General features: G+C 37.3%; 1 protein-coding gene across 1 annotated transcript; it reads left to right on the top strand.

Annotated features, from left to right (window-relative positions):
• Positions 1-1,014: 1,014 nt before the first annotated feature.
• On the top strand, positions 1,015-11,627 carry LOC306764952 (dual specificity protein phosphatase 3-like). Its single transcript, XM_079252257.1, has 3 exons — positions 1,015-1,301; positions 6,135-6,367; positions 8,942-11,627. The coding sequence occupies exons 1-3, from the start codon at positions 1,096-1,098 to the stop codon at positions 9,157-9,159; spliced, it is 657 nt and encodes a 218-aa protein (XP_079108383.1). The 5' UTR covers positions 1,015-1,095; the 3' UTR covers positions 9,160-11,627.
• The last annotated feature ends 604 nt before the right edge of the window (positions 11,628-12,231 follow it).

The following is a 12,231-nucleotide window of genomic DNA, read 5'->3' as shown; positions in this document are numbered from 1 at the left end:
TACTTTAACAAAACTAAAACCTAAACCAAAATCTTAGGACAGCAGGAAACAGTGATGAAAACCATTCAGCAACTTTAAAATACAAAAACAATTAACTAAACATTTCAAAATACAAACCATTTTAATACTTCACGATTAAAAATGCTCAAATTATGAAAATCACCTGCCACGTCGGTTCCCCCCACACAGCGAAGCCATAAAGAGGTTGAACCTTCTTTAAAATCTTGTGTGGCCAGACTGCAATATCAAAAATGATATTAAAAGTAACCACATTCAAATATTACTGAAAACAAGAAAACCATCCATGTTAAAAACAAAATGCTTACCAAGCTCACTCTCCACGGGGCTCACCTCATCACCAGCCTCAAAAACACCTGGCACCTCCTCACAATTCTTGTGTTTTATAAACTCAAAGAGGCAGCCTCCACCCACCAGGTGGCACTGGTTACTAGGTCTGTGACGATATGCTTTTGTCCCGATTCGATTTGATTCCGATTTTTTGGGTGCCGATTCAATTTAAATTGCGATTCTCAAAATTCTCCAATATTGCTGTCTTTTGTAGATTAAAAACAAAAAAAATGTATAAAAGAGTTTTTTTGCTCGTCATTTTTCTTCATTTTAATGAGGAAAAAACAATGCAGTATCCAGACCATCGTTCTGCTGCTATAATGCCGAAGAAGACAAGTATAAGGTTAAATAAAAACAGTAAAAATTACAAAAATTTCATAGCGCATTAATTTTATTTATTTGAAAAAAAAAAAATCAAATTTTTAACAAAACAAACGATTTTAAAATTGTGAAGAAAAAAAAATCCCGATTTACGATTTTTCGATTCGATTTTCCCACCCCTACTGGTTACATTTGGATTAATATGTCCAGCCCCATTTCCCCCCAACTTCTGACTGGGTCTTGGGCACCCGCAACGTGGGGCCGCCGCCTCTCTGGGAGCGGCCGTGGATCTGCTTCAGTTTTCCAGCCTCAGTTCAGTCAGAGCAGCTGGAGAAGCGACCAGAAAGCAGACCTGCGCCCCTCCTCTTCTCTCTGTCCTCGTAAACCGACACCTGTCTGCCACGTCCACTACCTCACAGCCTCTAAATGCGTCTGCTGGAGGTCTTGCTTCAGTCTTCTTCTAACATGAAGAATAAACACAAGCAGCACGTGAGGACATCAGCTCCTGACACGTCCAGCTTCGAGGTGTCCCTGCAGCAACTCAACGACCTCCTGACGGACGACAGCGGCTTTTACAGCTGGCCAACGAAACACTTCCACGAGGTTTACCCGAGGATTTACATCGGCAACGCGTAAGTCAGTCTTTATTATTTCCATGTTTATGTTTATTCCCCTTCAAAGCATTTATACATGAGCTCTCTGAACCAGTCGCTCAGATTTAGGTCAACCACTTCTGTCCGCATGATTGTGTCTGGAATTACTGCAACAACAACAACAACAGAACCACATTTATTTTTGTCAAGTCCTATAATGAATAAGAAATGCTGTTAATACGACTGTACAGTGTCAGTTACTGGGAATTAAAGCTTATTATTTCTTGGTTTGCAGCAGGGATCAAGCTGAAAACAGTGTCTGTTTTGGAGAAATGTCTTTATTTATTTATTTATTTATTTATTTTTTATCCCTTTTTAAGATAAGAATAAAATGATTTACTGTAAAGGGAAAAGAATCCTTGTTTTTGATGTAAGTAGTTGTTATTTGGGTGATGTAGGACAGACATGGTGGGCTGTGGCAGACTGTTTTTAGGAGGTGGGTGGAGTGTTTTCCAGAAGCCAGGAGAAGCAGGAAGATGGCTGCTGTGGATGAGGCTGAAAATAGCAGCAAACCTGTCTCTTGTTGAATTAAAAACAGCTGTAGTGTCCACGGTTAACCTGATTCCTGAGAGTCTGGAGGAAAGAAACTGTAATACAGTGCAGCCAGCATGGCGTGGGAGCAGCTGCTGGAAGTTTATGTTCAGAATCATATTTTTATATTCTTTTTTTTTTATAGCACATTTAAAAGCAGCCAAATGGCTGCACAGAAAAGAATATGTGCATAAAATAATCGCAAATTAGATAAAAACAATAACACCACAAAAACCTAGGATAAAATAATGATGACAATAAACCTACATTCCACCTATATTTGGTAAACATGTGATTTAAATTCAGTTTCATATAGTTGCAATTATGGATTTATCATCATACTACAGTGAACTGAAATGAACTGGACTATATCTTATGTCATGGTCCATATTATCTCAATGGAAAAAAAAATCTAGCTGGGAAAGTCCACAGATTGCATTGACAAGGATGGAGGATTGAGGATTCAATCCTCCATCCTGAGCTGGACCACGGTAGAGAGGAAAACCTTTAGCAACCAGGACTTGGGAAGGACATCTGCCTCCACAGGTTGGTTGTTTTTTTCTAGGGCTCATTTAGTTTAATATTAAAAGGTACAGGATGTAAGAATTACTTTTATCCAGCTGTAAAGTCACACATAGAAACGATTCCAAAAGCAAAGCACAGTTATGAATGGACGGTGGCCGTCAATGGCCAAAATTCTCCAGATCCAGGGATTTCAGGTGCAGTGATGACTGCACCACAACAGCAAGTACATATGTACTGTCGGTGTTCCCAAAAGGTGCTTCCCATCAAAAAAAAAGGAAGACTACAGCTTCAAAGCCTCACACACAAAGTTTTGTCCTTTCAAAAACTGTAGTAAAAATGGTGAGAAATGTGGCAGCTGCCTTTTATAGACTGTATAAAAGATGGACAGAGCGTTTGCGAAGTCACCCGTAGGTTTCAGAAAAGCTGAGCTGAAGCTTGTTGGGTGGTTCTCACTGTTGCCATTTTGGTAGCGTCACACACGCTGTCACTCCCGGAAAATAAAAAAACAGTGAAGCGGTAGACTCTATAGGGGGCGTGTGAGTGTGGGGTGATTATTGACGTCAATGAAACTCCAACCTGCCTGTAGCTAAGAGCTAACCAAGCTAACCCGGAGCAAATGGTAGCTAGCCACCTTATGGAGTTCGGTGGCTGTCCGCGACTATGCTTCATGTTAAAACATGCAGAAGTAGACATGTGACATGAACATGTTTACAGCCTGGTTAAAAAAACATTTTAGCTTTATTCGGTAAGGTTTACCTTCATGACAACTGTTGGGTCATGTTTACAGTTGTAAACATGACTATCGCAACTATCTCAACTTCGGCATAATTATGGGCATGTCATTTTGATTGACAGGTACCCAATGGCCGGCTACAAGAAGGAGCAATGTAGCACAACTGCAGTTTTTACCCAGCTTATAGCATAATGTAGCTTTAATACAACTTTCTCTGTTAGCTAGTTATCTTCTGTTAGCTCAGTTAGCTTTTAGCTACAGGCAGAACAGAGTTTGATAGATGCCAATCATCCTTCCCCACGCTTACAGCCCTCATCTTTACCCGTTTTTACATTTAACGGGAGTGATGACACGTTACACTGTCAAGATGGCGACTGTGGGAACAGCCTTCATCTCTTCAGAAACCTGCGGGTGACATCACGGAGGCTCCGCCCATCTCTTACGTCCAGTCTATGGTTGTGGCTAAAATATTTTGGATCATGCTTTGTCTGAAGGTACTTACCTCTAAAACTGAAAATAAAAGAAGACGTGAATGCTGAAATATCTGGATTGAAAAAGTAATTGACATTCTGAAACAATAAAATGGACGTTTAAATCCATTAAAAATTGCTGTTTTGAAAATGCTGGTACACGTTAGGTGGAGTTTGCGGAGAGAATATTCCAGAGATACGAGGTAATGTGGGCTCTAAATTATGCATAACTGAGCTGAAAGCTAAAACAAAAACTTTATTTTTAGAACGATGAGTCATTTAAGTGTCTCTCTGGTGCTGGTTTTATTGTGCTTGCATTTTTAAAGCAGTCACAAAGTAACAAAAACTCCCAAATGGCTGTTCTGGGGGAGGGAATGTGAGACCCATCAGGATGGAGCACACACACTTGTTTGAAGCTGAGTGAAGATCGCCCACTCATGACTCCCTCTGAGCTGCACTTCTTGATGTTTCTCTCTCGGCTCCGCTGTCTTGACTTCAGTCTGAATCCACTATTTTTAGCTTCTTCATTTCACCGGCAGGATGTGCCAAGAGATGCAACAATACCACAAGATCACAGTGAAAAGTAGCACATCCTCCTCTGCGGCAGCAGGAGAGGAGATATAACGAGAACCATGCACCTTTTTTATACAAGTTTTGATGTCATATATCATAAAGTGCATCGTCTATAATGACCCAAAAGTTAAAAAAAAAAAAAAAAAAAAAAAAGCTCAAACTGTGAGCTGTTTATAATAGTCAACCCCAAAGAACGAAATGCATGGATTAGGTTCAACCTCTTTGTACCAGTATGGTGAAAGCGCTGACTGTCCCTTATAGTTACTACATGAAAGAAAACTGGATGAGTTTAGTCGTGTTGTTTCTTTACCTGCTTGATGGTGGCTATTAGCTCTAGAGCTGCAACTATCGATTACTTTTGGAATCGGGTACTCTGTCGATTATTTCCACGAGTAATCGAGTACTCTAACGATTAAATTCAGAATTTGGTACGGCTTTTTGAAGCTTTTTTTTGCCTCATTTTCTTTTCTAATACTCTGAAATTCACTATAATTTGCTCCACATGGCGCCATCTTTACCGGAAAGGAACTGGTCATGACCCTCATGTCACATATGGGGACAATTAAATGCAAAAAAGTGTTTCCGTTACAGTTTTGCGATATTTTTCTGTATCAAAACGTCTAAAAAAAAACCATCTCATAAGAGCGTAAACACTTTTTAGTGATATTTGAGTCCTTTTTATTTTTTATTTTTTTGAAATGTTGGTGTTTCCATGAGCATTTTTTATTGCGATATTTAGTTTTTGTGCAATTCTCGGTGTAATGCAAAGGCACCTATAGATTGATATTGTTAGATTAATAATATTACGCAAGAGATGGGTCATATTGGTTTAATTTCCAAAGGCTAATTTCATTGTAAGAAATAAATTAGTTCATGTGACTAATGTATGAAAATGTGAGTGTCTTAACCAACACCTTGCACTAATAAGTTAGTAAAACCACCCAGCGGCACTGATTGACCAAGCTGAACGTTACATGTCGCGCTTCTTGGTCGCTAAACTCTAAAGAACTCCTTCTGTTGTTTTGTCCTGACAAGTGACGTGTGTGATCAGGTGTATGTTCTTGAACTCTGTTTTTACCTTGAGTCTATAATGGTTTATACATACATAAAATAGGGGTGGGAAAATTGAATCAAAAAATCAAAAATCGGGATTTTTTTTGTTTCACATTTTTAAAATAAATTTTTTTTAACAAAAAAATGATTTTTTTTTTTCCAAATAAATAAAATTCATTACAAAATTTTGGTCATTTTTTATTGTTTTTATTGATCTTTTTACTTGTCATCTTGGGTATTATAGTAGCAGAATGATGTTCTAGCTACTGTGTTGTTTTCCCTAATTGAAATCAAGAGAAATAATGAGGAAAAAAAAGTTTTATACATTTTTCTTGCTTTTAATCTACAAAAATTAGCAATATTGAAGAATTGTGAGAATCGCAATTTAAATCGAATCGGCACCCAAAAAAATCGGAATCGAATCGAATCGGGACAAAAGCATATCGTCACAGCCCTAATATATAATATAATATATGTGTGTATATATATATATATATATATATATATATATATATGTATATATATATATATATATATATATATATATATATGTATATATATATATATATATGTATATGTATATATATATATATATATGTATATGTATATATATATATATATATATATATATAATATATATATATATATATATATATATATTCTAAAGATGTGTTTATGATGTAAGGCACTTTGAGCTACTTTTGAATGAAAAGAGCTGTATAGATAAAGTTTGATTGATTGGAGATCTTTTTTTTTTTTTAAATGGAAAAATCCCACACAAAATCTGAAATTTTACAACCTTGTCCTGAAATATTGTTCGGTTTCCGTCCAAATACAGATGTTTGTATAGTTTTTGAAATGAAATTTAGCTCAATGGGAAATCATCATGGTGAATATGTCTTTTTTTCCCCAAACCACTCCATGCAGATTCGTGGCGATGAATGTGATCCGCCTGAAGCGCCTGGGCATCACCCACATCCTGAACGCAGCAGAGGGGAATTCCTTCATGCACGTGAACACCAACTCTGAGTACTACGCCGGCACAGGCATCGTCTACCACGGCGTAAAAGCCAGTGACACCGACCACTTCGATATCAGCATCTACTTTGAAGAGGCAGCAGACTTTATTGAGAAGGCTCTGGCGTACAAGAATGGAAAAGGTCAGAGGATGAGAGTTGAGATGAAAAGCACTCCTCAACACTGTTTGAAAGTCTTTCAATGTTTTTCTCTTTCAGAAATTTGCAAGATTACATTTTATTATGATTTCTGTGTATAAACACAAGAAAAAGGCTAAATAATTGAAAATAATTCATCTGGTGAGGACTGGGAGTTTTTTAATTTACAATGAAATTTATTACATAGAGCGAGTTTCTGTTGAAAGTGATGCTGATTTTACTAAAATGTTATATTTTCACTACAATCACATTTACAGATTGATGGCAGAGCCATTTTAGGAGGGAATGAGAATTAATGAGAATGTTTTATTAATTTTAAAACAGCTTTGGAAGTAGTTTCTTTGCCCGCCACTAGGTGTCGTTAAACTTACACATGGACACAGCTCGCTCTGCAGGGTCTGGAAGAGTATATAGCAGAGGTCAGGCCGGTAGAGAATTAAATTATACCTAAACTTTCTTAATAACTTGAATAAAAAAGAAAAGAAAAGCTGCAAGTGGCACCGCTCTGACCTGTTTTGCAGTGCATCGTTTCCAAGAATTTTTAGATAAATTGGTCCAAAAACATATTTTATGTGTTTCCATCTAGGGCTGAGCGATACGACCAAAATCTCATATCCCGATTCAGCTCATTTTATATCCCCATAACCATATAAAACTGTTTGTGTAATTTAGTGTCAGTCATCAGTTATGTGTCAGATGTTGCTAGGCAACAGCAGCAGTGATCTCCTTCCATCTGGGGGAACTATGGCCGTATGGTGTTCCACGGGTAAAAGCCCGTTGCAGCCTTTATGTCTGGAGTTTATTATGAGAGCTTTTGCTGCCAATTGATGCTGTTTTTGCTGGTTGACTCTATTCTTTATTATGTATTCTTATCCTCATTCTTGCACAGGTGATAAAATGAGTTAGCTGTGTCGGAGTCCGTTGTTGGGACTGTGAGCTAGTCTGTTGTCGGTTCCACGTTGGTCTTTTTATATCCAAACCGCATCCATGCAACAGAAATTTCCCTGTTTCAGGAACAAGCTCATCGGTTTTGGTTGGCTGCTCATCTTTTAGTGAATTATCCTGCTCTGAAACATGTCTGCTACCGTCTTCCTCCATGTTTGTTCATATATTGCAGCGTGCATGCCGTAAATTGCATACTGCAGTACTGCAGTGAAGCACCTTATCGTGGCGTAAACAACAGAGCCTCAAATGAAACGATAGATGTTTTCTATCGTCCAAAGGATACAAATCGTCATATTGCCCAGCCCTACCTGTATAGATTAAAGGTGATTAAATTTTAAAAATGAGAACAATTCAGAAGAAATTTAGATGGGTATCACAGCAGCTACCCTCCATGCCTCAGTGGGACAGCCGTTTTACAAAGACGGAGCAAGTTTGTGGCCGTGGTGACAGCTATGGTCCTAATTGGTGTGAGTAATGCCGGGCGGACACTGTGCGGTTTCGAGGCGATTTCACCACGATTTTGCTGTCGCAGACCACGCTGCGTCATCGTGGAAACGTCGTAGCGCCGGGATGTCCGGTCGGGAGGTCGTGAGCCGTACAGTGTGAGAACACTCACGAGGAAGGATTAATTGCTGCTACATTCTAACGATGATGCTGCGACCTTCCGATCAAACTTCTGGCATGTCAGAAATTTTTGCCGTCGCTCGTACAGTGTGAGTGGTGTTACGTCACGATTCTACGTTCGCACCTGCCCAGAAGACGCCGGTGGAGCTTTAAACAATGGCGGGCAACCCCAACTTCAGACGTGTGCGGTGGACACAGCTGCTAGAAGAGAGATTAGTAGAGATATGGAGAGAACACGAGGTTTTCTTTTTTTATTTTGTTTCAGCACACAAGACAGCGCACACAACTGCAACAACTTGCTGCCTGCTCGCCATCTTGTTGTCAGGCACGCTGTGGTTGTCATAGGAACTAGGAACCTTTGTTTTTCGTTGTTCACACTCGAGCACGTCGTGCCGTCACACACTGACCGACTCCGACAAGTAGTCATGGTTGTCAATAGTCGTGGCTGACAGCAGTCGTACAGTATGAGTACACATGTCGTAGGGTCAAATAGAGTAGGAGGGACAAACCGTGCAGTGGGAGCATTTCCCCGACAGTCAGATTTCTAAAATCGCACAGTGTCCGCCCGGCACAAGGGGCTGTAAGATGTAAACACAGCTACAGTATGGTGTGTGTGTTTCAGAGAATGACAGAAGAGGCACGATGACGCCAATGTCCGGTTATAAACACTAAATAAAAGTATTCAATCACATTATTGTATTTTTACAATAATATACATTATACAATAATGCAGAGAAACAGGATGCTTGAATAAGAAGTGGAATAAACACAAAGTGATTGTAATATGTGTGGCAGTAGCACCCATAGCTACTTTCCTTTCAACCATTTCTCTTTTTTCACCTCAGTTAAACTTGTCAGCGATAAAAGTTTTTTTTTTCTATCCAGTCATTTTAATGCATCATTTTTCCAGTAAAGAAAACAGAATGGAAACTTCTGTGTTCTTTATAAGTGCTGAGATTTTGATAAAAACGTCTTTTCTTTCTTTTGCAGGTAAAGTGTATGTTCATTGCAGGGAAGGCTACAGCCGCTCGCCAACCTTAGTCATCGCCTACCTGATGCTTCGCCAGAAAATGGACGTTCACACCGCTCTGGCCATGGTGAGACAGAAAAGAGAAATCGGACCCAACGATGGCTTCCTCCGGCAGCTCTGTCAGCTAAACCAGAGGTTGGCTAATGAGGGCAAATTGTGGAACCAACGAGCAACTTAAGGAGGGCAGTAGAGTGTTAATGTAAAAACAAAAGTAAGCTCAATTAAACTTGACTTGCTTTCAGTTGATCTACAGCTTGATTAGATCATAGGTCTGAGAAGAAACAATCGAGATTTGATCTAAATTTCTGTTGTAGACGTAGGCTGACAAAGTGTTTAATGACACACAAACGAGTTAACATGGAGTGACTTTGTAAAACTGGTGATTGTATGTGTTATACAATGTAGTGTGTTGATTCAGGTTCACTGGATTCACTACTTGTGTTTGAATACTTTCACGTATATATCACGGTACAGATAATATCTATAATTTTTCTGCATTGATTGACGTGTTTTCTTGATCACTATCTCAGAAAACCATATCTAAGTGTAAAGTAAATGTTCGTAAGCTTTTAAACTCGCTGGATTGTAAGAATCAGAGAGAAATTATGTTACATTTCTAATCCAGTCTCATTTCTCATCCATCTTTCTGGCATTGGGGCCTTTTCTTTGGCCTTTGTACTGCAAACACTGCCAACTGCTTCAGTCCCAGCTTCTTGTACAGGGGGATTTTAACTAAATACTGTGATTTTCTTACTGAATTGGATTTGTTTTTAGCCCAGTAGAGGATGTTTGAATATTTTTGTCTAGTATTTTCTCTGTACAATCAATGACCTGTATTGCACCCACTTGTGGAAACCTGCCTCAGAAGTATTTCTCAGTGCAGTTCTTGGGGTTATTGTGCTTTATGGAGGAACATATTTACAATATGATAGTTGAATTTTTTAAATATGATTCTCAGTTTATACTTTTCCAGCAAACAAACAAACAAACAAAAAGAATAACAATTATACGCTCATGCTCAAAGGACTTATGTTAGCTTAGCACAAAGATCTACCAAGCTATCAGTGTGGCAACATAAATGGTTGTGGTTTTATCAAGGAAATTAGGATAATTTATTATTTTACTAGGAATATAAATAATAGTCTGAAATTAAGTATAAGTGTCTATACACTGACTGAATAAGTTGTTAGATTAGCTTAGCTCCAAGATTAATCCTGTTTCATGTGCTAACTAGTTATATTCATAAATCAGTAAATATAAAATAAGTTAGTTAATGTAAAATAATTTAGCATTAAAAGATTGGAAAATAAAGGAAAAGTATTTAAGTTTTGAAAATGATGTTTAAATGAGTAATTTAATTGTGTTTATGATCAATACAAAATGAAAAATAGCATGTATTTATTAGCTTAAAACTCAACCTCAATACCCTTCATTGTACTAGACTAGCTGGATGGACGTACTTTGGGAAAATCTTAACAATTTAATGAATAACTTCATCAAGAAAATAAACAAATTGTTAGAAATTATTTTAGCTATAGCTTAGGTTCAAAATTAAACATATTTTGTGTGTTAAGCTAATGGGCCTCTATACCTACTTGGATTCTTTATTTCTAAAAGATAGAATTTGGTTTTACTTGACTAGAAAATGAAAATAATAATAAAAAAGAAGGCTCCTTAATATTGGAAAAACATTGTTTCAGTCAGTAGTTTGTACTGATGTTCCGCTGGTTAGCATAAATAATGCAAAGCTAACTAGCTAGAAATTTAACCCTGATTGCACTAAACAGTGGTTGGATTTTAACAATAGAAGTAAGATAATTTAAAATAAATGATTCTGCCATGAAAATAAATAGATCAGTCTGAAAGTATTATATACTGAGATTTTAATAGTTACCTTAGCTTAACTAAGATCAACACTGTTTTAGTGTGCTAAGCTAACTGGTTGAATCAGTAAAATATACACGAATAGCTACCAAGGGACCAAAACAAAAAAAAAGAGAAGAAAAATAATTTCATGTTTGAAAATTTAATACTTTAATGTAACGTGATTGTTTTGATGGTTAAGACAACACTAACAATGACAAGGGGTAATTTTTAATGAATTTAAAGCTAAACCCAGTCCTTGTGCTAAGCTAACTACCTGTGGCTGTATGTTTAGCATACTGACATAAGTGTAAACTGCTATCAACTTAATAAGCTAGCTCTCAGCAAAACATAAAATGTGCAATATTTTCCAAACTAATAGATATATTTATAAGATGATGTTTTCCAACTCTACAGCTGTACACTGAATGTAATTTAACACTACCCGAATGTCAGCTATAAATGAAAGTGGTAACTTTAGTCCACACCTTTTGCACATCAGAGTGTTTACATGTGTGTATGTTTTTCATTCAAAAACACTTTTATATCGACAGCAGCATGCTTTGTAATGTGTGTGTGTCAGCCAAAGTGTTGCTTAGTAAACAGAGCTAAATTGTATATAAATATATATTGTGCATTATTAAGTGTGCATTAGTCATCATGTGCATTACTGAGTAGGATCGGATGTTGTCATGTCTGTCGACTATGACTGAGTCTACGATTATGACACTACTGTGATAAAGTGCACTTTATCTGATGACACTGGTGATTGTGGCTGCTCAGTTTTCATAAATTCTGTAATAAACTAAAAAAGGATTTGCTGACTACGTGATTTTCTTTATAAATATTTGTTTTCCTACCGAAATGACTCAGCAGACAGACATTTTAGTTTAGTTAGTGATTACTTTGTCCTGCAGAGGGCGCTGCAGAACTGCTGAAGTTGTACTGAATGTTTTATACATGCAGCAGTAAATAAATATTATATATAGGGTAAATGCTTAATATTTAAACAATTGGTTCAATCAGCATAATTGCAATAAATGTATTTGTTAAACTTTAAAAAGTTTAAAAGTTTTGTAAGAGGCCACAACAAAGTATATAACAATTACAGCAACATGTTGCTGGAGAGTCACAGTCGCTTCTGTTCAAAATAAGGTCATTAGATGTCATTCTGTCTTTTTAATGTCTTTTTTTTTTTTTTAATTAATCTTCTTGGATTCGTTTTTAAGAAGTTTCCTCAAAAATATAAACATTTTCATACATCCGCCCATCCATCCTTACCAGCCCAGCCAATAGAAATAGTATATAATCCCCCCGAGCATGTCCTGGGTCAAGATATTTGTTGACCCAGGACAAACAAGGATGCAATGTTTGTAATTTTCCTCTT

Source organism: Telmatherina bonti (genome assembly GCF_933228915.1).
Source record: "Telmatherina bonti genome assembly, chromosome: 14".
Classification (NCBI taxonomy): domain Eukaryota; kingdom Metazoa; phylum Chordata; class Actinopteri; order Atheriniformes; family Telmatherinidae; genus Telmatherina; species Telmatherina bonti.
The sequence above is the reverse complement of the archived record's forward strand: the minus strand, read 5'-3'. Positions and strand labels throughout refer to the sequence as shown.

What these genes read in the sequence shown, in the direction of transcription:
- LOC306764952 (XM_079252257.1), top strand. Translation starts at nt 1,096, where the DNA reads ATGCGTCTGCTGGAGGTCTTGCTTCAGTCTTCTTCTAACATGAAGAAT. An exon ending in AGGATTTACATCGGCAACGC is followed by an intron (nt 1,302 to 6,134) that starts GTAAGTCAGTCT and finishes CACTCCATGCAG; the next exon opens with ATTCGTGGCGATGAATGTGA. An exon ending in GGCGTACAAGAATGGAAAAG is followed by an intron (nt 6,368 to 8,941) that starts GTCAGAGGATGA and finishes TTTCTTTTGCAG; the next exon opens with GTAAAGTGTATGTTCATTGC.